Source organism: Anabas testudineus, chromosome 22, assembly GCF_900324465.2.
Source record: "Anabas testudineus chromosome 22, fAnaTes1.2, whole genome shotgun sequence".
NCBI lineage: Eukaryota > Metazoa > Chordata > Actinopteri > Anabantiformes > Anabantidae > Anabas > Anabas testudineus.
This window is the reverse complement of record NC_046630.1, coordinates 12,777,483-12,804,212: the sequence shown is the minus strand read 5'-3', so window position 1 is coordinate 12,804,212 and position 26,730 is coordinate 12,777,483. Positions and strand designations below refer to the sequence as shown.

The 26,730-nt window shown below is 39.2% G+C and overlaps 3 protein-coding genes across 4 annotated transcripts; 1 reads left to right on the top strand and 2 right to left on the bottom strand.

Annotated features, from left to right (window-relative positions):
* Window positions 1-437: 437 nt before the first annotated feature.
* On the bottom strand, window positions 438-12,600 carry si:ch211-282j22.3 (ER degradation-enhancing alpha-mannosidase-like protein 3). 2 transcript variants are annotated; one of them, XM_026339216.1, is made up of 21 exons: window positions 12,298-12,600; window positions 11,680-12,193; window positions 11,483-11,528; window positions 10,456-10,556; window positions 9,901-9,940; window positions 9,632-9,744; window positions 7,368-7,521; window positions 7,063-7,197; window positions 6,737-6,842; window positions 6,486-6,583; window positions 6,260-6,385; window positions 5,554-5,637; window positions 5,067-5,150; window positions 4,811-4,935; window positions 4,473-4,638; window positions 4,077-4,234; window positions 3,860-3,977; window positions 3,415-3,582; window positions 2,935-3,100; window positions 2,609-2,800; window positions 438-2,334 (listed from the first exon to the last, which is right to left on the bottom strand). In XM_026339216.1, exons 2-21 carry the CDS (start codon window positions 11,772-11,774, stop codon window positions 2,060-2,062), a joined length of 2,550 nt encoding a protein of 849 aa, XP_026195001.1. In that variant the 5' UTR covers window positions 11,775-12,193; window positions 12,298-12,600; the 3' UTR covers window positions 438-2,059. The 2 variants fall into 2 exon arrangements, with proteins under 2 accessions (XP_026195001.1, XP_026195000.1); XM_026339215.1 differs by having other exon boundaries at window positions 11,680-12,600.
* Window positions 12,601-13,689: 1,089 nt separating this feature from the next.
* anxa3b (annexin A3b) lies at window positions 13,690-17,818 on the top strand. Its single transcript, XM_026340330.1, has 14 exons — window positions 13,690-13,950; window positions 14,269-14,304; window positions 14,396-14,443; window positions 14,625-14,712; window positions 14,827-14,921; window positions 15,042-15,155; window positions 15,340-15,430; window positions 15,558-15,637; window positions 15,851-15,907; window positions 16,112-16,205; window positions 16,426-16,521; window positions 16,644-16,702; window positions 17,044-17,166; window positions 17,316-17,818. The coding sequence occupies exons 2-14, from the start codon at window positions 14,293-14,295 to the stop codon at window positions 17,373-17,375; spliced, it is 1,017 nt and encodes a 338-aa protein (XP_026196115.1). The 5' UTR covers window positions 13,690-13,950; window positions 14,269-14,292; the 3' UTR covers window positions 17,376-17,818.
* On the bottom strand, window positions 17,737-26,640 carry rcl1 (RNA terminal phosphate cyclase-like 1). Its single transcript, XM_026340328.1, has 9 exons — window positions 26,192-26,640; window positions 25,630-25,701; window positions 25,085-25,260; window positions 23,715-23,789; window positions 23,469-23,593; window positions 22,901-23,026; window positions 22,623-22,779; window positions 18,918-19,021; window positions 17,737-17,964 (listed from the first exon to the last, which is right to left on the bottom strand). The coding sequence occupies exons 1-9, from the start codon at window positions 26,319-26,321 to the stop codon at window positions 17,811-17,813; spliced, it is 1,119 nt and encodes a 372-aa protein (XP_026196113.1). The 5' UTR covers window positions 26,322-26,640; the 3' UTR covers window positions 17,737-17,810.
* Window positions 26,641-26,730: the final 90 nt, after the last annotated feature.

Sequence of the window (26,730 nt, the reverse complement as noted above, 5' to 3'; positions counted from 1 at the left end):
TACAATTGAGTGCAATCGAGTGCAGCAGCTCAGTTCTTGTGTTTTTGAGTGTGTGTCTTTGATAATGTTGAATTGAAATATGTAAACTAATTACTAAGTCATATTCTAAAATAGCATGCAGTAAAATAAAGCTTTGAGTGACTAATAACTAAGGAAATTATTTTCATCTTTCATAGACTCTAGTCATTATGCAGAATTAAGACTGTCCTGTTGTATACAATGAGTCACATTTCCAGAAACAAAAGAGGAAAAGGGGTTTGTATTTACTGATACGACTGCGTCATCTCACAGTCAGGAGGAGAGAGCGCATGTGAAACAGAAACAGGAGCCATGTCATGCACCTCTTTTGGCACATTTTGAGTTTCAGCCACTGGTCAACAATAATCTTTAAAAAAATAAAAAAAATTAAAAATTAAAAAAAAAAGATGACCACAAAATTAAATAGAATGAACAATAATAAGATATCTGTACTATTTGTCCATGGTCCTTCTCTGTGTGTGAACAGTAACATACACAATCCTGAGGTATACAGGTTGGCAGCGCCTCTTGCAAAGGCTAAATAAACATACCATTATAACAATAATGTCATGTGTGATTAAGAATCAGCAGCAAAAAGCTCACATTATGTGTGTGACAAACACAAAAACATGCAATTATTAATAGTAAGAAGTGAATAAACAGATTCATGAGTTATGCATCCTTCTGAATCTTTGTGTGTAATAATTAAAAATAATGATCAGGATAAAATGGGCCTCTTTTAGTAGGTTACTGTAGTTGTGTGTATATTCTAACAAAACTTTTGACCATCACTAAATAATACACTATTTTCTGTTTTGAAACCAGCCCCGTAATTTGTCATTGTACATTGTATAAACAATAAACATAGGATGGTTAAGGACTTTTGCAATTAAAAATACTTGTTGCAACACACAAATATACAAATGCAAATAAAGCCTAAATGGTTATTTGTGTATTAATCTGCCATGGACGAACATACCCGTGTTACAAAGTGCATAGCAGTCTGGGACTACAGACCACCCTGTGATGCTGCATCTGGAAATAATCACTGTTACTGTAGAGTTAGGCTGCAAGAAAACCAGCTTTGGTCATTTTTGCAATGATTAGGCTGTATGAAACTATAAATAACTGTGTGATTGATTTCAGTTTGTAATTAAATAATCCCAACTGAAGTTCTAATGCTTCATATTGTTAATCCTACAGATGTGTTATGCTTGCAAGCATGCAGTTCACTGCATGGCTTTGAAAAGACTAATATGAAAGCAGTGGTGTTTGAGTTGGAAATATTATCATCATTACACATCTTGCAAACACACAGATATTGTAGCAAAAAATGAAATGCAGAACACACACAAAAATTTCATTAAATGAGTCAAAACGCATTCACTCTTGAAATTCCCTGAAGTTGAGTATTAGTTCAAAATAAAATAAACTTTCCACATTGGCCCATAGCTCGTCTCCTTCATCGACCTATGTTGCATCACTGAAAAGTCATGGTATCGAACATTAGCTACTGGCCAGGTGATCTTTTATTCACCATAACTAAAAATTAAACAGTACTTACTGACGTGGAAAGGTGCAATACAGACTAAAAACAAACTGCATTGCAGAAAAACATAGCTGAACAAAATTGTTTTCTTATTTATTCCTCCTAAAATGTCACTAAAATGATCACCTTCTACATGCCTACAACAGCAACACTATAGGCTAGGTTTAGGAAGCACCTGTCCAGCCAGCTCACCCTACAGTTTTTAGCATTACACGACCTAGTTGAGTCTAATGAGATCACAAACTCCCCATTTCTAGCACTAAGATCTCCACTTTGACTGTCTGTCCTATTAATATAGAATCGTTTAGGTTTGCAAGTGAAAACAGTTCGTGAGTGTGAACATCACAATGCTTCACTCTCCCATCCCAGGTGTACACATGCAGGCTGGGTCAGTTAGGGCTCCATGTAGGGCAGTGAGGAGCTCTGAGGCACATGCCATTCAGAACATGATGAGGGATCAGTGTCTGGAAGCTGGGGAGCTTCAGGATCAGGTCAAGGATTTGTGTCTGGTCCACGGTTAGAGTTTGGGGTTTGAGATGAATCTGCTGAACACAGTTTAGTTCTTTCATTTTCTGTTGCCTTCCTGCACGACTGCTGCTGTGATTTTTCCTCTCGTCTGAGCTCTTCCTCCTCCTCTTCCTTAAGAAGCACTTGATCTTTCTCTAAGACAAACTCCAGAGTGGGTCCTCTAGGTGCTCCTTCATCCAGCCCCCCCTCTTCTGACAAGCGCAGTTTAATGTTCACGCCAACAGTGTTTTCAGTTTTATCTGGAAAGACAATAAAATACAACATCAGAAACATGTATGAATCTCATTAAAATGTCAAAGGCACTGTATAAAAGACATTGACATTTTCAAGAAGTCTTACAAAAGGAACAAGGAAATGTCACATGCCACCATCGGGATCAGTTAATCCACAGACTCAATTTTCTTGAATCTTTTGAGCCTTGGCTCATGGACAATGTGTCATCTGGTTTTGTTGTTTGAAAGCACCACAACATTACCAGTGTTAGCCTTTCATCTATCTTTCCATTGTCCTCACCATGTCCCAGCTGCCTCTCTTTGGGTAGCAGCAGCACATCCACATTGTGATGTTCCTCCAGGGCAGCAGTGAGTACAGCACCCTCACGGCTGAATAGGAAAACCAAAGGCAGGGTGATGTCCTCAGTGGAGTCGCCATCTCCAACCATTTGGAATAGAGGAGTTTCCTCACTGTTACTGCCTTCACGGTGGTCTGCCAAAGAGAATAAAGGAGGAGTTAGAACTGTTTACTCTTTGTCAACTTCAGCATTGATATTATTTGGCATTTTTTCCAAACTTAGCACACTGACCGTTGCATTGTACTTCAGCAAAAATAATAATCCTCACCTATAAAGATGGCTCCTATGGCTCCAGCCTCTTGCAGCTGACGAGCCTTTACAGCAAACATACAGTCACCACGCAGTGCCAGGGCGATATGGCCTTTAAGCTCCACTGTATTATCGATCGGCCCACAGGCAGTATAGGGCAAAGCCTTCACAATGCTTCCCTTCACCTGTGGCAGAAGAGTTTAAGGGTATTTTAAGATTTTGTGTTACTTGGAATTAAAGACAAGCACAAGTGAAGTGAAACAGGTAACATTTGAACATCCATCCATCCCTTTTTTATTTAACCGCTTGTCAACTCAAGGGTCACAGGAGTGATGGAGCCTATCCCAGCTGTCATCGGGCAAGAGGCATGTATGTCTGCCCTGGACAGGTCAACAGTCCGTCACAGGGCAGACATACAGAGACAGACAACCTTTCGCACTCACATTCACACCTATGTGCAAGTTAGAGTCACTGCATTACTGTCACATTAGAGGCTCACCCCATGCTCCTGTTTGGAGAGGTCCATTCCAAACTTGGCAGGTCCCGCAGTGAGCACGGTCCTACCCAGAAATGGGGGGGATATGAGCTGCACAACATGAGGCACTACCTCCTCCTCCGGTGTCTGGCTTACCTCTGCCACAAGTTTCACACGGTACACTCCATGTTCCTAAACAAATTAATATTTAGAAAACATGATTCAAACAATGCTTATTAATCATTTCAATTTATTTTACCCATCTACCTTCATAATAACATGTATATCCTGATATATATTGATCTTTGTAATTATATACAGTTCTATGATTGCTAATTTGAATGACTGGATAGTATATACTACTTAAACCTGCTAAAAAGGTATTGAAAGATCAGTTTTATGTGTTAACTCAATTTTTATAGGATGTGGGACAATGTTGGAGCCTAGTGTAAATAAGTAACTAAAATACCTTCTGACTTCCAGATTCTCCCGCAATGATCTCATTCAGTGGCGTGAGAGAAATGCCCATGCTTTTCAAAAACTCCACTGGTTCCATGCCATTATCATGGAGCGGTAGTTCAATCTCCCTTTAAAGGACAAACACAATCAAATTACAAGTTAAAATAATCACTGCTAACGTGTTTCATCAATGATTTCATTCTAAAGTTCTAAGTGACTGGACACACCTGATAGGTAAGGGGTGGAAGGCTCGTCCCACCCCTGTGAGGTACTTGTAGCTGTCCCGGATGGTTTTGGCAAATGAAGGGTTGTTGGGGAACAGTGTCTCTGTACTGGGGCAAGAGTGCGTGAACAAATCTTCTTGTTGAGCAACAGGAACTGCCTCCTGAAGCAAATGACCCAAAATATTATTTTATGTATTATACATTATTGTCATTTCACATTTTAAAGCATCAATTTAGATTTGGAATTTTTTTAATTGTGTAAATACACAACTTTGTGAATATATATAATAATAATATGTAATTTATATAATAATATAAATTATGTCAACTTTATGTAGCTTATATTTGGCATACTTGTTTGAAGCATCAGCTTGTATCAGACAAAGCCACAGAACTCACTGTATTGTTGCCTTGACACGGCAGCTGGGTGGTGGAAAGAGAGACAGGGAGAAGGTGAGCCTCTGTGGTGAAGATGTAATCGTCGATATCAATCGGCACCTGGCTCTTCTCGGAAAATAGCAGGTACAGGTATTTAAACATCTCTGCCAGAAAGAAAGAGTCCATCCTACGCAAATTAACACATACAGAGACACAAAAGAGGTTATCACACATCTATAAGAAAGGCTTTGATGTTCCATTATACTAGTCCTTCCATAAATAAAGACAGACTGCAGACCACACCTTCACTGGAAACCAGGGGTAAACATGTTTGCATCACTATTTCTGCGGCACAGTACCTGTCTTCATGTGTCCCAGTGCGGACATCTTGCACAGCAGCAAACCCACAAGGCACCCTGGCATAGGCATTGAGCTTGTCCACAATAGACTGTCCCACTCTGAGGTAGTATGGGTCGCCAGTGGCCTGCACAGGTCAAAATATAACTTAGTTTGTGTATCTTTGTGAATATGGTACAAAGGTGGAGTAGTTAGATGGTTTAGAATTTAACCTTCCAGTCTTAAAAGAATGTTTTCGTTATTCTCCTACTGTCAGACCTTATAGAGGTAGTAGGTGCTTTCTGCAAACTCTGGTCTCAGTAAATGTTGGCCCCAGTGAACTCTGAACTCTGTAGTAAAAGCCTGCAGGGAAAGCAAGAAAATAAAGTGACAATGGCTTATTGAGTCCTTTCATTATAAAATTTAATATATTATATTATTTTTATCTACATGGGATTTGATACAGCTGGTGCATATCTACAGTACATTTTATAGTGATATACTACACACCAACTTCGGTATACATATGTCCATATTGTGACTGAGAGATATGACATAAAGAAAATACACACTTCTGTCTTTGTTGTATTTGACTTTCAAATCAGATTAATCATTTGGTTTCCTCAAATGTTCAAAAAATAATGTGTAGCAAATATTCTTTCAAAAATTTCTGCTAAACATGATATAAGATTTTATATTATTATATTATAGATTTTCTTCCAACTAAATGTGTTTGAAAGGGAAAAAAAGAACAGAGATCGTTTACCTCTGGAAGAAACTTGTGCTGTTTGGTGACTTGGTAAAGCATCTCATGTGTCTCAATAGCTGGTTTCAGATCTCCTCTTAAAACCTGTGTAAAAACAAAAAAACAGCAATTTCTATAATTAAATAAAACCACTAGCTCTTGTTAAGGCATCTTTGTTATCATCTTCTGATGGTCGTAAATGTGATTAGGGATGCACCAATCTGATATTAATATCAGATACCTGCCCCAACCTTGCCTAAATATCAAGATCGGGTATTGGATAATAGGGTTGCTATTATAACTCCAAATCTACATTAGTGAGGTGTCCCATATCATGCATTAGCAGCATGTGCAGTATGCTGGTAGACTCGACTGATGAAGATGACATATTTTACACTTGCTACCCTGACAAGTTTGACAGCTACTTGCAATATCTGCTAAGGAAATAGTGGTGGTAGCTCCAAGTTGTCGCCAATGCACAATTATGTATAATTTCAATAATAAATACTATTCAGTACATTTTTCTATGTGCTAATTTGTTAGATTTTGTGTTACAAAGTTAAGAAAGCAATGTTTAAGTCAAAGCCTTCAGTGTCTTCCACAAGGCAAGATATACAGTTTATTAATTCAACAATCATACTGGATCGGTATAAAGACTGAGAAAGTCAGATTGATGCATCCTTAAATATGATAAATGAAATGTAAATCTTAAGACAGGCTCCCTGACCTGTAAGCCAGGAAAAAAAGCCAGGAGAGAGTCCATCCAACTCCGCACGCTCACAGTGGGGTTGTGCATGTGGACGTTGAGCAACAGTGGTGGCTGACTGATGTACTTCATAATGGCACTGTAGTGCTGTGACGAACATCATGAAAAATAGATTCACACTAACAGTTACTGTATCTAAACAGTACACTTCCATAATATGATGTGGATACAATGATGAAGGACTTACAATGTTGAACCTCTCCAGAAAAACATTATCGCCTAAAAGAATGTAAGCCTTCATCAGATATTCATAGTAGGAGTCGATACCAGCACCAACACCACTGTCTGCAAACACAGAGGTAAGAATTCAATTCAGTCAAATTCTATACACATTTCTGAAATATCACTTTTTTTTTTATGTGAGAACATGTGGTTCTAGTGTTCATCTTTTATCTAGAACAAAGTTTTGATGACTTTGCAGTATTATAACTGCTTTACCCCTGCGGATCCATTCTCCATTATGGATATTGATGACAGTCCCCACCAGGTCACTTCCTCTCTGTCTCCGTTCCCAGAGGACATCCAAAGCCTTCCTAGCATGTTCCTGTGAAACAATAAATATTACATTCTTATAATGTTTCTGGTAGAAAAAGTATATTAAAATGTATGCATATTTTAATCGTTTTAATCAATGACATCAGCCTTAGCCAGCTATAATTTATGAAACAAATACTGTAGAGTATTCTTATATATTACTGCAGTAACTTCACATTAAGTGTACATTAAAAGAAGCCTAAAAGGCTAAAGTCAAAGGGGTGCAATACCTCAAATATAGAATCTCCTGACAGTCTGCTGAGAGCAGCAAACTCCAGGATCATTGTTCCTGCACAGGCTGTGCAGGTGTCTGATTCAGTGCCTGTGCGTGAAAGTGGGTTCAGAACTCCATACCGCAGGTTTACCTGTCAAACCAAAAAAAGAGAAATGTATCTCAGCAGTTCACCAAGCTATAATTATTTTTAATTTATTACTAAAATCAGAAATGCTTATTGTTCTTGATTATTTCTTATATAATCCATATTATGGATTTAACATATGATCCTTTGACATTTAACAATGCAATACACAGTACCTTAGGATAGGGAAGGCCACTTGTGGTGTTGAAGGCAGGTAGTAAGCGATGGCCCAGGTCTTTAGCCATGTGTAGGAGCTCATCGCGATACCACTGCATCCTGTCCCCACGCTGACGGAGCAAGTCAGCCATCACATGGGCCCCCAAAAGTCCTCTGGGGATAATTAGAGAGAGGAAGAATGAATGATTTTCATTTAAAAATACATAAGTTTAATCATTTTATACAGCAGGATATTGTGGTGTAGTAACAGTAATTACTTTACAAAACAAATCCAATAATAATAATTTATTTCTTTTATGAACAACACCAGCTTTTTTTTTTTTTTTTTTTTAGAAAAATATGAATCTGTTTTTTGTTACTTTTATAGCACTGAAACTGCACTTATTTAAGTGACCAATGATTTGTTCCTCTCTGCCAACCCTAGTCACAGTTCTGTTTTAATCCTACTTCATATAGGTTCTAAGTTTGACACTGGTGACCAATCAAAGTCAAACATCAGAATCAAGGAAACAGTTTACAAAAATGTCTGTACAGCATCGCTGGTCTCACCACCCTCTTGAATACCTTTTACTTTCATTCTCATTGATACTCTTTTATTACACATCACTCCTGACACTTTTCTCCACCCATTCCATCCTGCTGGCACACACCTCTTCACCTCTTTTTCACACTCTCCATTGCTCTAAAACATTGAAGTCCAACACCTTCTTTACCTCTGCTCCCTGTAACCTCACCGTTCCACTTGGTTACCTCTCATTCACACACATTTATTCTGTCTTCCTGCGGCTAATCTTCATTCTTCTGCTTTCCAGAGCACACCTTCACCTCTCTAGATTTTCCTCTACCTGCTTCCTGCTCTCGCCACAGATCACAATGTCATCTGTGAACATCATAGTTTGTGGAGATTCCCGTCTAACCTCAATTGTCACCCTGTCCATCACCAGAGCAAACAAGAAGGGGCTTAGAGCCGATCCTTGATGCAGACCCACCTTGAACTGCCCTGTCACACCTCATCACTGTCTTACAGCTCTCATACATGTCCAGCACTACTCTAACATACTTTTCTGCTACTCCAGACTTTCTCATCAATACCCCAGCTCCTTTCTTGGCACCCTGTCATACACTGGACCTAGATCTACAAAGACGCAATGCAGCTTCCTTTGTATCTCTGTACTTCTCCATCACAATCGTCAGAGCAAATACTGCAGCTGTTGTACTGTTTCTAGGCATGAAACCATATTGCTGCTCACAAATGCTCACCTCTGCCCTTAGCCTAGCTTGCACTATTCTTTTCCACAACTTCACTAGATGGCTTATCAGCTTTATTCCTCTGTAGCTCCCTTGTTCTTACAAATTGGCACCAGTACACTTCCATTCCTTAGGCATCCTTTTACTCTCCAAGATCTTGTTAAACAAACTAGTCAGAAACTCCACTGCCATCTCTCCTAGATACTTCCAGACCAACTGCCTTTCCACTCTTCATCCTCTTTAATCAACCTCTTCAATTTTGCTAATCTTTGCTACTTCCTGCTTCACAACAGTAACCTCTACTACATTTAGTTTCCTTTTATTTTCCTCATTCATCAACTCTTCAAAGTACTCCTTCAAACTTCCCATCACACTCCTGACACCTGTCAATACATTTCCATCTCTATCTTTAATCACTCTAACCTGCTCCACAACCTTCCTATCGCCATCTCTTTGCCTCGCCAACCCATACAAATCTTTCTTCCCATCCACACCATGGTAAAAACAACTTGAAGCCTGAGCCTAAGCTTTTATCCTTGCTACTTTTCCATTACTGCTACTTTTTTTCATTACTTTTAGTCTTCTGAACACACAGTATGTCCACCCTCCTTCTCTGCATCATGTCAACCAACTCTCTATCCTTCCCTGTCATAGTGCTAACATTCAAAGTCCCCTCTGTTAGTCCTTCACTCTTGCCTTTCCTCTTCTCTCTGTACCTACGAACACGCCTTCCTCCTCTCCTTTCGAACAACAGTTTCCACCAGCACCCTGTAGGTCAACAGCACTGGTGGCATTCATTGTTAACCCAGGCTGCGAACGAACAAGTATGGATATCGTGTTGATGATTTGCATGTTGGGGTTGGCAAATGTTTCACCTTAGATGCCCTTCCTGACACAACCCTCTGTATTTATTTAGACTTGGGACTGGCACAAGATGACACTGCATTGTGCCCCCTTGTGGTTGCATTATATACTATATACAAACATAAATAAATAAATGACAGATCTTTCATACCCTAAAACTCTTATGTTGGTCTCAAACACAGACACCACCACATCGTTGTCCAAACGTACATCCCTCACAGCCCTCCTCACCCCGTCCTCAAATTCATCAAGCTTGTTCAGGACCTGCTCATGCACAAACAAACAGGATCAAATTAATCTTTTTCTATCTAGAGAGAATTTCCAAAACCAATGCATAATGGTGAGAAAAAAGACTTATATATATATATATATAAAAAAAATATTTTAATTCTTGCAAACAGTACAAATGTAAGTACTCACCACCAGAGTATCAAGAGTGTCAATCAGTGTAAGAGAAAACCTGAAGAGAGGAAGAGAAGGTGAGAGAAATATTGTGATAAAAGCCTCTGTGGAGAGCACAGTGGAGCTGCCCCACTTTGCCACCAATGCAGTTCTATTTGCAATGTATTCAACCGTAACAACCACGTACACAAATTGATGTATTGTATATTGTTGATTTAGTGCCTTCTTGTAAAATGCATTTATTTATATGGTCATACAATATACAGTGTTTCTGAAAATCTAGGAGAGATTGCAGTGGAGTTTCTGACTAGTTTGTTTAACAAGATCTTGGAGAGTAAGAGGATGCCTAAGGAATGGAAGTGTACTGGTGCCAATTTGTAAGAACAAGGGAACTACAGAATAATAAAGCTATATATTATGGATATTAGATTTTAAAAAGACACATATCACTGATGCCAACTAATGGATTCAAAACACATGGTTTGTTTGCCTGAGGGAATTAAACTGCTGTGGCTGTATTCATCTCACGGGATCGTGAGAGGAGCTTCATATATTAGTAAATAATGATCTTACTTCCCCAAGGAGTCATCTATGTCGCCTCTGTTGGGCTCCTGGCCACGGATTCGCCCTCTGCAACTTAGAGGCATCAGCTCATCTGCTGGATAGGCATATTTCTGCAATAAAAACAACAGTGACTATCTTCTGGCTTGATTTAACATTATATGATTACTGTATGATTAGCATTAGCAAGAACAGCTTGATTTCCCACTCACTATTATATTTTCAAATTTTACTACTAGCTATTCTAACTATTCTGGGATTAATAGATAGGGTAGATTTCAATTTCATGTCCAAGATTTCAATTAGTAACTACTGGCTTACATGAATTACTTAGGACTCTGGATGTTGAGGACAACAACTGACAACTGACTAACATACAAAAAAGTTACATAAATAAAAAAAACAAAAAAAACATGTAAATTCAAACTAATGATAATACATAGTTATTAGATGATTACTAGATGCACTACTTGACTAATATTGGGATAATCTCACTTCTGTGTCTACTCTGTGCAGCCAACACTTGTGACTGTTACAAGCACTTCCATCTGCCATACTCTGTCTTCCTAACATTTGTTCCTAACTGCAATCATCGTTTTTCCACTACACTTGTCTGTGCAAGCCTAAATGAGCCCAAATCTTAGAGAAATGTATTACAGTTTCCACTTATGCCATTATTGTCATTTTATCCTCCCAGTCAAGTCCACTTATGTACTTATACAGACAGAGTTTACATTTAAAATTCTGAATAACTATAATTGTATAATTGATTAAATGTCTCACTCATGGTAGACATCTTTATTATCACTCAAAACAATACTTATTACTCTCAAAACCAGGCTAACAGTGCAGCAGTAATCTAAACCTTGTATGTTTGCTTTGCAACACTGCCATATCAGATCCAAATGCACTGAGGATTCAGCATTAATGCTGACGAAGTGCTCCCGAGTTTTGACTTTTTCACATTTTCTTTACTTTCCCCTATACTAATGTAAATGTAGAGGTAATAACAATTCTTACGTCAAAGTTCAAACCTTACCATGTAACTCCCATATGCGTGATCAAACATCTCAATAATCTGGTCCCTGCAAAACAAAAAAAAAAAAAAAAAAAAACAACCAAAGCAAAAATTCATTAAACATCTAAAATTTCTCATAATTGTTTTCACTTCACAAAACTTCACAATTACCAATTCAAAAACACATAAATAGTGTTTATATGTCTGCCATTCATCACCTGATTACAGTCTTCTCCTCTGGTGTCATGTTGTGACTCTCCTGGCATTGTACCCAGCCAAGAAGACTGGTGATAAATATGGTCTTAAGCATCATCCCAGCGTCCGAAACGTACACCAGCTCCCAGCAAACTTTATTTCTTCTTCTTCATATGTACTCTTGCTTCGGGTTAAGTTTTAAAAAGGACAAACAAACTCCTGTCCTTTGTCCAGCGTCCACAGAAAATCAAACAGTCCAACAGACACAGCTGTTGTCCTTCAAAGCCCCATTATTCCTCATTTTGATAGAGAGTCGGCTACAGAGTTCTGGCTAACGTCGACATATGTTAGCTACCTCCCAGTCCCATTTCCATATTTTCACAGTGATTATCCTGTAGTTGATCCAGTCTTGTTAGGAGCGCCACATAGGCTACCTACAGAGCCCGTCAGCTGACCACTATCCATGTACATCCATGTAAACAGTTGAGATAGCAGGCTACAGCTGAGCCGCGATTAACAATAACAGCTGGCGATATCCTCAAATGAAATTAGAGACTTCAGTGAAAAGCTGGGTAACTCAGGGCAACTTCAGATTAATAATTAAAATGTGAAGAAATATGAAAAAACGTTAAGGTAGTTACCAGATATATGGCAAAGTGAAATGATGCGGCTAATCGTCGTCAGTGCTGGGAGAACCCGGTTGCTAGCCGGCTAATAAGTTGCTATTTCGCCGTTAAGCTAACCTTAGTTAACTAGTTAGTTAGCTAGCAAGTGTACCTACGTCCAACGTTAGCTACACAAGGTTAGCTAACGTTTAGCCCAAACAACAACTTCGTCTAAAAACGAACGGTTCACTTGAGATGTAAACTGTCTGCCATACAGTTAAATGATCGATGACACGTCCCCAGACATGAGTACGACCAAACGAGCCCCTGTCGTCGAGAGCGGAGCTGTCAAAGTAGAGCCGCGGTGGCATCTGTGCCCTAACTTTAGCATTTCAGGTAAGGGTACGGTAACATCGAGTCTCAGCTTTATCAAGTCACTAGCTTAAAATGGTTATCTGTAGGATTATAGAAGCTTTTGTAATATCATATTGTGTTTAGGGTGACAGTAGGACATAGATATTTATCCAGGCAGGGCGAAAGACATCCTTGCAGCTCACACTGAGGGCAAATCATGCCTCACCACTGAGACCGACGTGCGTCAGGAGGTGGGTGGAGTCGATGAGGTGTAGTTTGTGTACATCATCCTTTAAACCACATTTATTACTACTATGAACTGTTCTTCTCTCCGATGATGGAAAAAACACAAACTGGCCTTTAATTCCGTGGTATTTCACATGGGTAACTAAGGCACGATGAGCATTTTAAAGTTTAGAATATATTTCGACCAATTCATATAAACACTGATTGATTGTAGTTGAAGATATACTTGCAAGTTCAGATGGGCAAGATTTATTTGTCTACATCTTTACACCCAATATTATATTGTATATTCAACAAGAGCGCAGAGAAACCAAAACATTTGATTGCCCATAAAAAATATATGCAGGTATGAAACAAGATAACAATGATCTCATAAGTCACATGAACTGTTTCTGGTTCTTTGCGCACTTTAGGTCCAGTCAGCCACAAGATGTCGCAATCGCCTCTTTCCCGTTAGTTCACTTTCCTATCTCATGAATCTGGATTTTATGTATTTAAAATGAACATATGGACACTTAACCTCATCAGAAGTCTGTTACCCTGTGCAGTCCAGATGTGTAATACACTCCTTTTATCTTAAATAATCCCTGAATCGTTTGCGTAATTGCAGAATGTCCTATAATAATGTCCCTACAATGCATTGATGATTCAAGTTTAGTTCTGGGTTTAGCCTAAGCAGCCCTATGTTGATCAAGGAACTGAAGTTACTTAAAACGATGAGATAAGTCGTATTGCAAACAAACATTTATCTATTTATCCTGCATCCTGTTTTCCTCTGACTCATAGTTTGTGCCCCAGCCCACAGAGTCTCATGATGTTTAATCTGTTGAGAAATACTCTACAGCGGATGACGTGACTCTGTAGTGATGAATAGCAATATAATATAAAACCCAACTTGCAAGTCAAAGCCTATAGTCTAGCAGTATTGCTACTATGTCCAAATGAGGAAGGGTTTAGAAAATCGTCTCCATGATTCAGCTTCCCGCAGCTATTAATGGGCGTTGCCTTTTCAACTTCTCTGAAAAGGTGTGGCGATTTTAGCGTTTTGTGAAATTCCTCCTCTGACATCAAACCTGTCCCTTCTCTCAGGTAAGAAAACACAATATTCAGATGCGCGATCGCTGTTTTTTTTGTGTGTGTGTGTGTGTGTGTGTTTTGTGCCATCATTTGTTTGGTGCCGTGCTGATCGGGGAAAACAGGCCTGTAGTACGAACTACAGCCGCCCATGAAGTGAAGTGTTACTGGTTTCCATCTCTGAAGCTCTGTTCTGTTACAGCCTACGTGTCCACTCGACTTATTTACTCAGCCTGTTATGAGAGAAGTTATTGTGTCAGAGCCATTCAGATGAAGTGGTGTAGGGGATTAGTTGTGAACAAGTTGATCATTTGTGTTTTGTCTCTGTAACAGGCTGTTTTTATTCTCTATACGACCATGTCTGCTTGGGTGAGTAGTGCAAGCCGTGACTGAAAACATCAACTGGATTTATTCTTTACATATGACAAATTGTAAGTGTGTTTGTTGACTCCTGTTGTAGACTGACCTAGAGCTGCTCTTAGACACTGCGTCTTCATCCACTGTGGCAGTAAGTTGGACATATTGTTACTTTTTAGTGTGCAGGATCAGAGATCATTATTATTATTATTACTATTATTATTATTATTATTATTATTATTATTATTATTATTATCTACTGGGTAAATGGATAGTGATAGTTTACAGTGTAAAATGTTTAACAGTGAAGCATGTCTCTCTATTTTCATCAGTCCAACACAAGAGGATCTGTGAAGGACAAGGCCAATTTCAAAGTGGACGAAGATGTGTCTGCACTAAGGAAGGCCATAGAGGGCATTGGTAAGCTAATAAATGACCATCACCGGAGCACACGTTTGCCATGTACCCAAATTATGCAAATAGCACATGTGGTGGAGTGTAAATACTAAGCTTGCGCTGTCTTCTCCTTCACAGGTACAACAGAAAAGACAATAATTGAGGTGTTGACCCAAAGAAGTAATGCTCAACGCCAGCTCATTGCTAAGGCTTATGAGAAAGCCACAGGAAGGGTAACATACATTTTCAATAAGAACTCTGAGTATCGGAACACATTTGTGGACCAACGTTAGACAGATGATGATGGGGACAGATCAGCTTGTACTAATCACTTCTATTAACTCTCACTTCAGACATTAGTAGCCGACCTGGAGGGCGACACCCATGGAGATTTTGAGGACCTATTAGTAGCCTTGGTAACACCTCCTGGAGTTTACGACTGTCGTGAAGTCATCAAAGCCATTAAAGTGAGATTGTGTCCAGTTCACTTCAAGATGTATGCATGACGCTGATAGTTTCACAGAGCATATAGTATAGTAATTGTTAAATACTCTTTTACAAACTAATTGTACAATGCTATTTGTTATCTTTATTTTGTCTGTTTGCACACACCTTTTTTCACCTGTGTATATGATAATCTGTGTCATTCAGGGTGCAGGGACCACAGAGAGCACCCTAACAGAAATATTCGCCTCAAGATCCAACAAACAGATGAAAGCAATGTCTGAAGCATACCTGGCAGGTTAGTATTTACCACAGTATATTTGTAATTTCATTTAATAAATAGTAACTCACATGGTGGTGAAACATTTAGCAGATGTTCTTGATACAACACGCCTGATGATTTTGAAATTCTTTGTTCATCCCAGAAACGGGAAGATCGATGATTTATGATTTGAAGTCAGAGGTATCTGGAGATTATGGCAAAGCGCTGCTCATCTTGGCTGAGGTAGTGTATGTTGTGCCATCAGAAAGCATTTTCAACATATGTGATTGAAATGCAAAGTCTGAAGATCTGGTAATCTCTGGAAAAGATATAAACTGTTAGGTTGGATGATAAATTGTGACAAAGATTATAAAACGGCATTTGAATGACAGCCACAATTCTAAGCAATCACAATATGACTTTATTATCACAAAGTTCTTCTGTTTGTTCTCACAGGGGAAGAGAGATGAGAACACCAATGTGGATGCTGCCAAAGCTAAAGTAGATGCTAAGGTATATTGACACTAGGATTTAGTTTTCATATGTCACATTTTTAGCATGACCTCACACATTCAAGAGCGTTGATGCATCAATCACGTCACCTGCAAGTCAGCACCTGCTCACTCTTCCCACGTTAAATTGTAAAAATCCTCCTTTGTATCATCTTTTTTTTTAATGCCCATGTTAATTTTGATCCTACGTTTTTATTCCATCAAGGCTCTGTATGAAGCAGGAGAGAACAAGTGGGGTACAGACGAGGACAAATTTATTGACATCTTGTGCCACAGGAGTATTCCCCAGCTTCGCCAGAGTGGGTTGCCAGTTTCAATTTCTGTAGATACTAATGTAATAAGAAACAAGATTAAGAGTCTAGTAAAAATTCATAAAAAGTAAAAAAGCAGTAACAGAACCCTAAATGTCACATTATCATACTCAGAGTAATTCTGCTTGTGTGGTTATATACAAGTTCATAAAAAAAATCTATGTTATGGCTTCAACACGTTGTATTGAAGTCTGTGTTGTTTTTTCAGCTCTGATAGAATACAAGAACATCTGCAAGAAGACTCTGCAGGAGAGCATAGAGAGTGAGATGTCTGGAAACCTGGAGAAGCTACTTGTTGCAGTTGGTGAGGAAAACACACCATCACCTGACTTTCACTTTTTCGCCCTAGATAAGTTCTTCACTTTAGATCTGAGATTGACATATTTGGCTGAAAACCTACATTTGTTAATATGTGTTTCTGTTCAGTTAAGTGTGTGAAGAGCACTCCTGTGTACTTCGCCGAGAGGCTTTATGAGAGCATGAAGGTAAGCGGTCGAGTCATCATCTCTAGTGTGACTGCTATTCAAACTCAAAGCCTGCGTGTAGTCCAGCAGCTCCACAACAAATATCCACATATTGTTTGGATACACGTGCCCTTTTACAGTCAAAGCAGACAACTATATTGTCAGCAGTGGTGTGGAAAGGAATGTCAAGCCACTGTTTCATTGTTGCTGCTTTGGCTAAATGTTTAACACTGGCTGCAAACTGTCAGTGGGCTACAAAGCAAATCACCAAAAATGTGCAACCATAGACGTAGAAGCTTCCAATATTGCAGGATAATGTATGTGGACAAGCAATCAGTGTTTTTTTTTCTAACTTTATCCAGGGTTTGGGGACCACAGAGTCTGTTGTGACCAGGATCCTGGTCTGTCGCTCTGAGATTGATCTGATGGACATCAGAGCTGAATATAAAAAGCTGTATGGATGTTCCCTCTACTCCTACTTAGAGGTCAGGACACACACTCACAGACATGTCATTGTTCAACAGTTTACATGTTTTGATATGTTGAACATCAGTTTTGTTAGATTAATAGGTTTTGTTTTACATATTAAGACACAGATCTAAACTTCTGCTTTTCTCTCTTTATATTGATGTAGTCTGATGTGTCTGGTAGTTACGGTAACGCCCTCAAGCATCTCTGTGGCCAAGATGACTAACTCCTCCCAACTCCAGTGATGATAAACGCATTGTCAACTGCAGCTCAACCAATAGCAGAGGGAAGGAACCGTATCTGAAGATTATTAGTCACTGAGCTTTTCGTAAACATATATTTGCTTGAACTTAACCCTAACAACAACTCTGATCATGTAGAAAACTGTGGATGATGAAGTTTGATACTCACGTGTATGTTTCTGTTTAGTCTCTAGATACATAAAATGATATAGCTTGATAAAAAATGTGTTATTAACTGCTACTATTAAGTGCACATTTCAAGTATTTATTGTATATTGTAACACAAATAGCCTGTATCTTGGCAACAAACACCAGAAACATAACTTTCACATTTCATAAAAAAAGTTGTATTCAATTTTTTATTACTAGAGAGTAACGACTTACAAAATGACACCATGACATTTAAATAAAAAAAATATTTATTTAAGGGTTTTGTTTATGTTGCTGTAACCGACTCCTACGCAGGTCATCAGGACCTTGTCTCCCCCTTTCCTTTCATCTTCAGACGGCTTCTGAACCTCAATCTTGAATAGGATCTGGAAGAAATCTCTTATGTGTCTGAGGAACTCGATCCTGGAGGGTCACCAGCGGGAGAGAGGGGAGAAAGTTAAAATTGGAGAAAATAAAATAAAATAAAAACAAGTACACATCACTGAGGTGGAAAGACTGTTGTCATCAAGAAAGTGTATTGTGATGGCACTGCCAATCTTCAGTTATCATAGTACTGTACTTGAGAGGGACACAGCACCGGTACCATGATAACTGAAAATGGACAGTTCATAGTTCTCTTCACCGCTGAAGATGCTGAAATTAACTTTGTGTTCCACTGTTTTATGTTTTTTTTTTCTCTCCTTTCCCGTTAAACATTTAAAACAGTTAATATTTTTGTAGTTAAGACATTTTTACTGTAAATACCTCCTTTCATTACACATTCACCAAGAACGTGAACCCACAACAGGCCATTAGTGAAAATGTACATGAATAAATACCTAAAATAGCCTTTATCAAAGTAATATACAATAATAAAAATATATTAAACTGAAAATAAGTCATCACTTAATACATGCTTCATAGGCACTGTAACTACAGCTTGTTATTTACTGCCTGCTGCATTTGAATTTTATCTTGTTTTTCCATATGCACAATAATTCTGATGCATAATCAGCAGCTCATTTGCATTTTCTCCTGACTTTGTCCAACAGTCTTTATCAACTGTGCTTATGGCAAGAGCCTCTTGTTCAGCCTACTTTGCTTGTCCAGGTATTTTTCACTGTGTGTAACAAACTGCTGCCGGCAGTATCACCTATGTCGTTATTTGTCCAGTGTTTGTCCTACAGCGGGCAGGAAGCTGGGATTTTTAGTCACTTGAGGGAGAACAGCAGAAGAGAGGTGGACTAGTAGAACAATAACTACATTTAAAGTCAGTGTGGTGAAAGTTCATCTGGATATTAACTGATGAATAAGCCAAGGCTCTGTTTGTAAAGGTTACCTATGTGTGTGTGACTTATTGAATGACAGTGGCTTACGTGTATGGAGAGAGGGGTCCGAGCAGGACCTTTGACACGTCCTGTTGGCCAAGGGTCATGAAGAGCAGCGCCAAGCTCTGATTGGATGAATCCACAGAACCACCCTGAAACACAGAAAGAGGAGGGGCGATGCGTTTCAGCAACAAAAAACACACAGAATTACGTCATAAAGGTGGGGATGTTTAGACAGAACTGTGCAACCCTTTAACAGAGGTATTGATTGTTTCAGGTCCAGAGACCTCTGCACCTGACCACGAGAGGCGGCTGTGGGTTACACGTGTTTCATCTGGACACAAATTTAGGGCATGATGTCTCAAATGCAAACCTAGATCATCTTATCAAATTAAATAAAATAGTTTTGTCATGGTTTACAGTCCGGTTGGAAGATTATAATACTTTGCTGTAAATTAAATTAAGTACATGAGTTTTATTTTACTCTCTTTGGTTATAGGGCGCAGCTCAGGCTTTACTTGTTTCTCTTCTTTTCCATGTTTCTCCTGATTTTTCTGACCCTCCTGGCCTCTTGAATGTTTCCCTTTTTCTCCTAAGTATGGGATATTTAGATTACAGACAGCCCACAATCTGTATCCAAGTGAACACATGCCATCGCAATTACTCAACAGTTAAGTGCATCCCAACACGTATGACATGGCCCATACAAGACCAGACACAACCAAAGCCACTTTTTTTAAAAACTAAATTGTTTTAAAATAGGTGCTTACATACAATTTTAGTAAGACTATGACCATTTAAGATTCTGTAACAAGACGATGTAGAAATGTGCATCAGTTTAGCCGCTGCAACACAGGATCAGTTTCTTGTACTGTGCGTCCATTTCCAAGTTGCATTGAGCTCGGTCATGCAGCATTATGGCATCGTGACAGCCTGTCAGCAGGAATATGGTTTAGTTAGATAATCATATCACTGGGACCACAGCAAAACATTGGCGACATTGTCTCACTGTTGATGAGGCAGAGATTTTGCTAACTGCATTCCAAGTGGATCAGATTAAAAGGTCAAACTTGGAATAGTATGAAAATTAATTCAAACAAATACCTAATGAATTTAACACAACTATCTCCTGTTTAAATAAACCATTAGAACACCAATGTGTAACCTTATAGAGAAAACTTTGAGTTTCCCCTGTTCCAACATAGTACACTGAAGGTTGTAACATTGTACTAATCATGCTTAATATGCCTTCTGTAAAAACAGTGATCATTAAAAGCTATTAAATTAATCAATTTTAAAATTATTAATTAGAAGTTTCATTAAGCTCTGTTGCATTTGTGTAAAACTTTATATAATAATAAAAACCATAATATCATCATTATCAACAACAATAATAAAGCGTCATATTTTTGCACGCTACCTTTTTTGTGTTGCTGCTCCTGCTCATCTTCCATTTATCGAGAACATACTTTTCTACTTTTAATAAGCAGCCTCTTTCCATTACAAACTAACGAGCATAACACATTAGCACCATTTTTAACAGCTAGTATCAGGCTCTGTCATCCAGAGGAAGCAGAAACTTCAGATGTCCCAAAAGGCCAGCCACCACCAGCAAGCCACAAGGCTTTATGGAAAAGTCCCTTGAATTCTTCGAGCAAATGGCAAACCCCTTTTTCAACAGTCAAATAAAAATATGTGGAGGCAGACACAGTCAAGCGGGTTCTAGAGTCAACTTCCAAATGTTGCCACATGTTTTCCATTTGTTAACTCAACAGTAAAACAATAAAACGACACAAAACATACAAAAACAGCAACAGGTTAAGTTCAACACAATTTGTAGGAGGTCAACAGTCTGACAGGTTCTAGATTTAGTGAGAACACTAATACTTGTTTAACTAATTCTTTAGTTTAAAAAAGAAAAAATCAAGTTTTAGCTACTGAAAGATTTTGTTTTTCATTGGGCCTCTGTAGCAGATTCTAAAAAACTCTCACAACCACAGTGTAACTTCTAGTATGGCCTACTTCATACTAATTTACTAAATTAAATAATAATAAAAGATAGCGGACACTACCGTGGAAAGATTCTGCAGATGACAAACTCCTTCTCTGAACACAATCCCACACACAGCCAGGTTAGTCGTTTCACAAAAAACACAAGTTGATTTAATGTCAAAAACTGGCATTTCTAAGGGTTCACCACTTACATCAGCTCCTGCCCGATGATGCTTCCAAAAACAAAATGTCCATCGTGTAGCTTTGATTTACTACAAGAACTACTGATTAACCATAAAACAAATAGAAGCACACATACAGAGCACCTCTGCCCGTTAGTGTGAATTCAGCACATTTATTTTCCTTTCTCCATTTTCAAAAATTAACTACTCTGACAAAAGAGTCACACATCCACTCCAGTGTTATCCTTTCTCCTCTCAGCTGTAGAGATCATCTTGTCCTGCTACAGTCCGGTATTAAAATGAGCAATTATTCAAATGTTACATTTTCAAAAATGGCCGGTGAATCTACCTGCTCCAGAAGCTCTTTTTAAAAAAGAAACATTTTCAGTGGGTTTAAACGCGTTGGTTACTCCACCACCCTGCAAGGCTGCTAAACAGAAACGTTAGCTGTGCTCTATTGCTTGAGGTTAAGAGGGTGGATCCAACAATATTGTCCTTTCAGTGTTAATCATCACTACCCTGAACAGATAACTGGACTCACATGGGACTCAATGAGAGGCAGAGCCATCTGGAAGCAAACTGAAGTCACGAAGTCACTGGATCGACAGTGTAGAAATTGTGATGAAGTGGGTTCTTTTTCCTGTCATTGTGTAAGTTTATAGTCACAGCTAAGTTATTTGCCTGGCAGCTACAATAAGAAGTCACACACTAACAGGTAGAAAGACAGGCATACATTAAATGTGACTGTGATAATGTAGTGCTGCTACTAAAAGGTACTGTGTATTTATTCATTTGTTATTTTTAGCTATTAATTTTGCTGAATAAAGAAAACACATACACACACACAAACAAGAAATGTAGCAGGAACAGGCAAAATATCTAAACATCTCCACTGAATTCCAGACTGGGGTTGAAGGTGATTATCCGAGAAGGTCGGTAAACAAGGGCCGTGAATGTCATTGTTACAAGAAGAGATAGGGATGTGTTCGGACTGTGTATGTCAGGTATTCCCCAAGAATACTGAATTGGGCAGTGTTCATTCTCCAGCTGCTGTGTGAAAGGTAACCACCACCTGATATCCAATTTCAATAATAATTGAGATTGTCCACCGCAGTTATCAATTCACAAAAAACAAAAACCTGCTTTAGAATAATATAATATTGCTTGTTTTCAGCATATAATGCCTTCTCGGCACACAAGACTACTAAAGAAATACATCCCTACATAACTATTAATACATTACTATGGGAATCTATTCTGTAAACCATTATCAGACATGTTGGAAAGATAGCCACTATACCAACTTGAATTATGCAAATTAAACAGGACGTTTCGTATTTTGAATGGCAGTTACTTTCTAGATCAGTTAGGTGATGAATGAACCCTTAATTGCAAACTCAGACCAAATGAAGGAGAAAATCCTGTATACATTTTACACAGTGTACTCGCTGAACCTCTGCAGGCACTGTCAAAACACTAACTAGGTTATACTTCTAATTTACTAATCAAATTTCCCAAATTGATCAGTATGTGTGATAAATGTATACATTCTATATGTGCGGGTCTTGGCAACGCTTACCCGATGTATCTCCTCCAAGAGCAGCTGGGCACAATTCCTACCGAGGTCCTCTGGCAGGACAGGATCTCCCTGCCCCTGGGGCGTGGACGACATCTCAGCACCAAGAAAGCAGCCATTCAGTGTCTCAGCCACCAGAGTCAGACCAAAACCCGGAGACCTGTAGTTAATCAACATAAATTATGATGAGTCTCTGACTGAATAATCAGTAATAGACACAGAGAAACATACACAAAATGGGTAAAACATACTACTTAATAAATGAATGTTGAGATACTCACTTGCCCGAATTGGCTCCTTTCATGTGATCAGTGTGGATGTAGATATCTGGAAGAAAATGGTTGAGGACACCCCTGGCTGACTCCACTAGCCTGTTGGTCATCTGAGGAGAAACTCGCACCGAATAACTGGATTTAAACTGTCAAGGACCTCTCATGTGGAATTCTGTGGTTTTATTGTGTTGTCGAGAAAATGGATCATCGACACTCACAAATGATAGATAGATAGATACAGATAGACAGACAGGCAGATACTTCATTAATCCCAGAAGGGAAGTTCTGTTGTTGCAGTAGTCACTACACAGTGAAACATATATTACACACACAGAAGACAATACATGACAAAAATAACACAATAAAAAAATACAGATCTAAACACATGTAACATAACAAGACAGGAACATGTGTTAAACTAAGATGTAACAACACAAAAAAATATATTCAGCAACTACATAAATATTTAGTAAAAATGAATGAAATGTGTCCTGTTCCAGTGAAGATTTCTTTGTACTTAAACAACTGTATAACTTCTACCACAGTGTAAAAAGGCCATAAACGTAAACAAGGATACGCCACTCCTCTGATCCGCTTGATCTTTCCTGGGTCAGTCAACTGCACTGGCATCATGGTCCTGCGGACAGGACATGTGAAGACTACCTCTCCTCCTCCGCCAGGTGCCATTCCCCTCTTAACCACCTGAGGGCACAGCAGAAACATGATAATGAACTGCTGTCAAGTAGCAGCAACACATCAGAAAGAGCCCCACATCACCACAAATTATAACATGCTTTTTGAAAGGCCACCATTATATCTTCACCTTGAGATCAAAGCCTTCTCCATCAATGCCGAACTTCCTCGTCAGCGGGAGGGCTGTGGACTTCAGCAGGTCAACCTGCAGAAGTCAAACAGTTTTAAATTATGAAACAGGTGTGTGTGTGTGTGTGTGTGTGTGTGTGTGTGTGTGTATGTATATATATATATATATATATATATATATATATATAAAGGGCTGAAATTGTAAAACTATGTCATGGCAACAACATTTTACGGACCATTTCATATCACAGCGGCAAGCAGAGACGCTGCTTAGTTTCCATGACAACACCTCTCTCCAATATCTCCAGTCTTCACATTTGTTACTGTTTCCTTGTTTTTGGTTTGTTGACGTTATACACGCGTTATTAAATGACACAGGGCACAGAGTAAAAAGAAGAAGCTGCTATTACAATCAGTCAAACTAAAGCCGTATTCAAACATGGCCTTTTCTACATTACCCAGAGGAGCTGTATGTGAGAACGGAAATGTCCGAGTCAGTCGGCCTAGACGTTAGACATTAACCAACCAGCTCCGTAGTAAAGTCCATTTAAACCTATGTGTGAATACGCCAGGTAACTGTCCAGAAAATTCACAGAGAGTGAGTGGGTGTTCTCTTCCAGTCAATCTGCTCAGCACAACATCAGAAAGTAAAGGTAATATTTACCATGCTTTCTGGTTTTGTATCACGCTGGGAATGTCTACATCGTGTATTGTGTCTAATCATGTGGCTGGCTCTGCTTCGATGTGCTGTAAACAAAACACTGAGACTTCGGCTGTGCACCTTTTGTTTCATGTTGCGCTTCCTGCACACACTCTACCCAGGGAATCTACCCACTACCAACCCCTTGCTGAGGCCAAACAGACCATTTCTATAAGTGAGAATGCATCCGACACAGACTATCTCCTGTTGTGTGTTACACTTCGAAACTGCGAAAAAACACACAACATTGTATGTTTCAACGCTTTGTTAAAAACCAAGCTTGGTTGAGCATCTTTGGGAAACTGTTGTTTGAACAGCCTGAGTACATAACAGCGCTACAGCGGGGTTTTGCTGTCTGGTTGAAGGACACCTCGACATGTGGCCAGCAGGAACTGAAAGTCGAACCACAGACCCTGGGGTTCACAGACCTCCAGCTGTGCTCTTCTCTGCAACACTGTAGATGTATGATGTCTGCACTAGAGGGCAGTGTCTGTCTCTGCACTTAACCACAAAACATAGTTCACATATTTCCTTGCACACGCATGCTTCAGCTCCACCCAGTGCGTTCATGAGCTGGGGGAGTTAAAAAAGACTGAATGTCAAAAAAAACAGAAAAGGGAGCTATTAAAAAGCATGTTAGAGCATGATCAAACTCATGTGTGTGCCCTCACCGTGGGGTCTACAGGGTCGTTCGTGACTCCTCTCAGCGTGGCTTTCAGAGAGGTCTTCATGAATGGAGCCAACATGAGCAAGGCCTCCAGATAGTATCCAACTGAGCGCTGTGTGTTACAGTCATGCTCTACCACGCCTCCACATAACAAGCCAGGCTGGTAGAATAACACCGTACCTTGTAAAAACAGAAACAGTGAGCAAGTTTGGAAATTGTTAGCTGTAATTACATAATACCAAAGTTTACAGTGAGTTTACAGCAATTCCATTTATCCCAAATAGTCCAGACAGAAAGAAAAGCTTAATTTAGTTTAAGTATTTAAAGTAACATCAGCAAGGCAAAGCACAAGAACAAAAATAATGTGCAAAAAGACTTAATATGTTCTGAATTCTCATTATCCCAGTGCATATCAAGGCCGGTCTGTTGGTGCTGCACAGTCAGAAATGCCAGCTCTCTGTTATCCCCTGACAGTAAACAGTTATTATACAAACCACAAAGTCTGTGACAAAGCCAACTCTGCAATCACACGCTTATTTCAACACTCACCTGTTTGGTTAATCTCTATTCGGGAGCCATTGGTCACTTTGTCTAGGAGTCTGATGAAGCTGGCTTCGCAATCTGGAGAGGCCACAGAAATAAATAAATTAATAAATATAAGAAATCATGAATCATTCTTAAAAAGACCCAGTTGTTTGCATAAAATAACTCTAATCTACCAAAACTTTTTAATATGCCAACAAGTGGGGTAAAGTAAATAAAAGCATTTGTTGTATATTTTCCACACAGGACCATAGAATACAGTGTTAATCAAGTAGAATACTTCAGGATCCTCTGATATCACATATACCCAGTGTTCACTTAAATAATAATGTGACGTTAAGACAGATCTCTAAGCACTTGTTCTTTTTTTTAGTTTTGACAGCTAAAATAACGGCATCAATTTGCGCAGTAAGATCACACTGCATTTATCTCACTTTTACATTACTATCCCATCTATTCCCCCACCTCTGACGCCTTGTGTTTAATCTCACTCCCAACTGCGTAACAGCTAGCTCGTTAGCCACCGAGCTAACTGCGACGCCACATGCACAGTGAAGCTGCAACTCACCGCGGAGCCCCGGGTTGTCATCTTTGGACCGTATGTTTTTGATTTTAACACGCTTCCCACTGAGTGTGGCTAAAACCAACCGCTGTCTGAAGAAATTGCAGCCGTCATATACGAGTCCGTGGCTTGCCATGTTATTGTTTCTGCTTGGCGTCAGTGGAAATCCACGTGTGTTTGTCCAGGAAGACGCTGGTAGGAGGTGACGTTACGGCGAAGCTGGAGGGTCAAAAAGGCTTGTGTAAGCGTAGATGGCAGCGGTGTGCCACTAGATGCCACCCATGGATTTATGAAAAGATTCCTGATAATACATGATCCCAGCACACCATCATCCACTAAAACGACACGGGCACGGCAGGTAAATAGCATTGCACCTTAAAGGCACAAAACGTGTGCAAATATAGGGAACTAGCTAAATGCGCACGCTTATCTCGATTATACGTGCTTATTAAAACTGAAAAACCTAAATTCAATCCAGTAATATCATGCAAACATGATTCATTTCCCCACTGCTGGTGCTTATACGGCACAGCCTGCCAATCTGC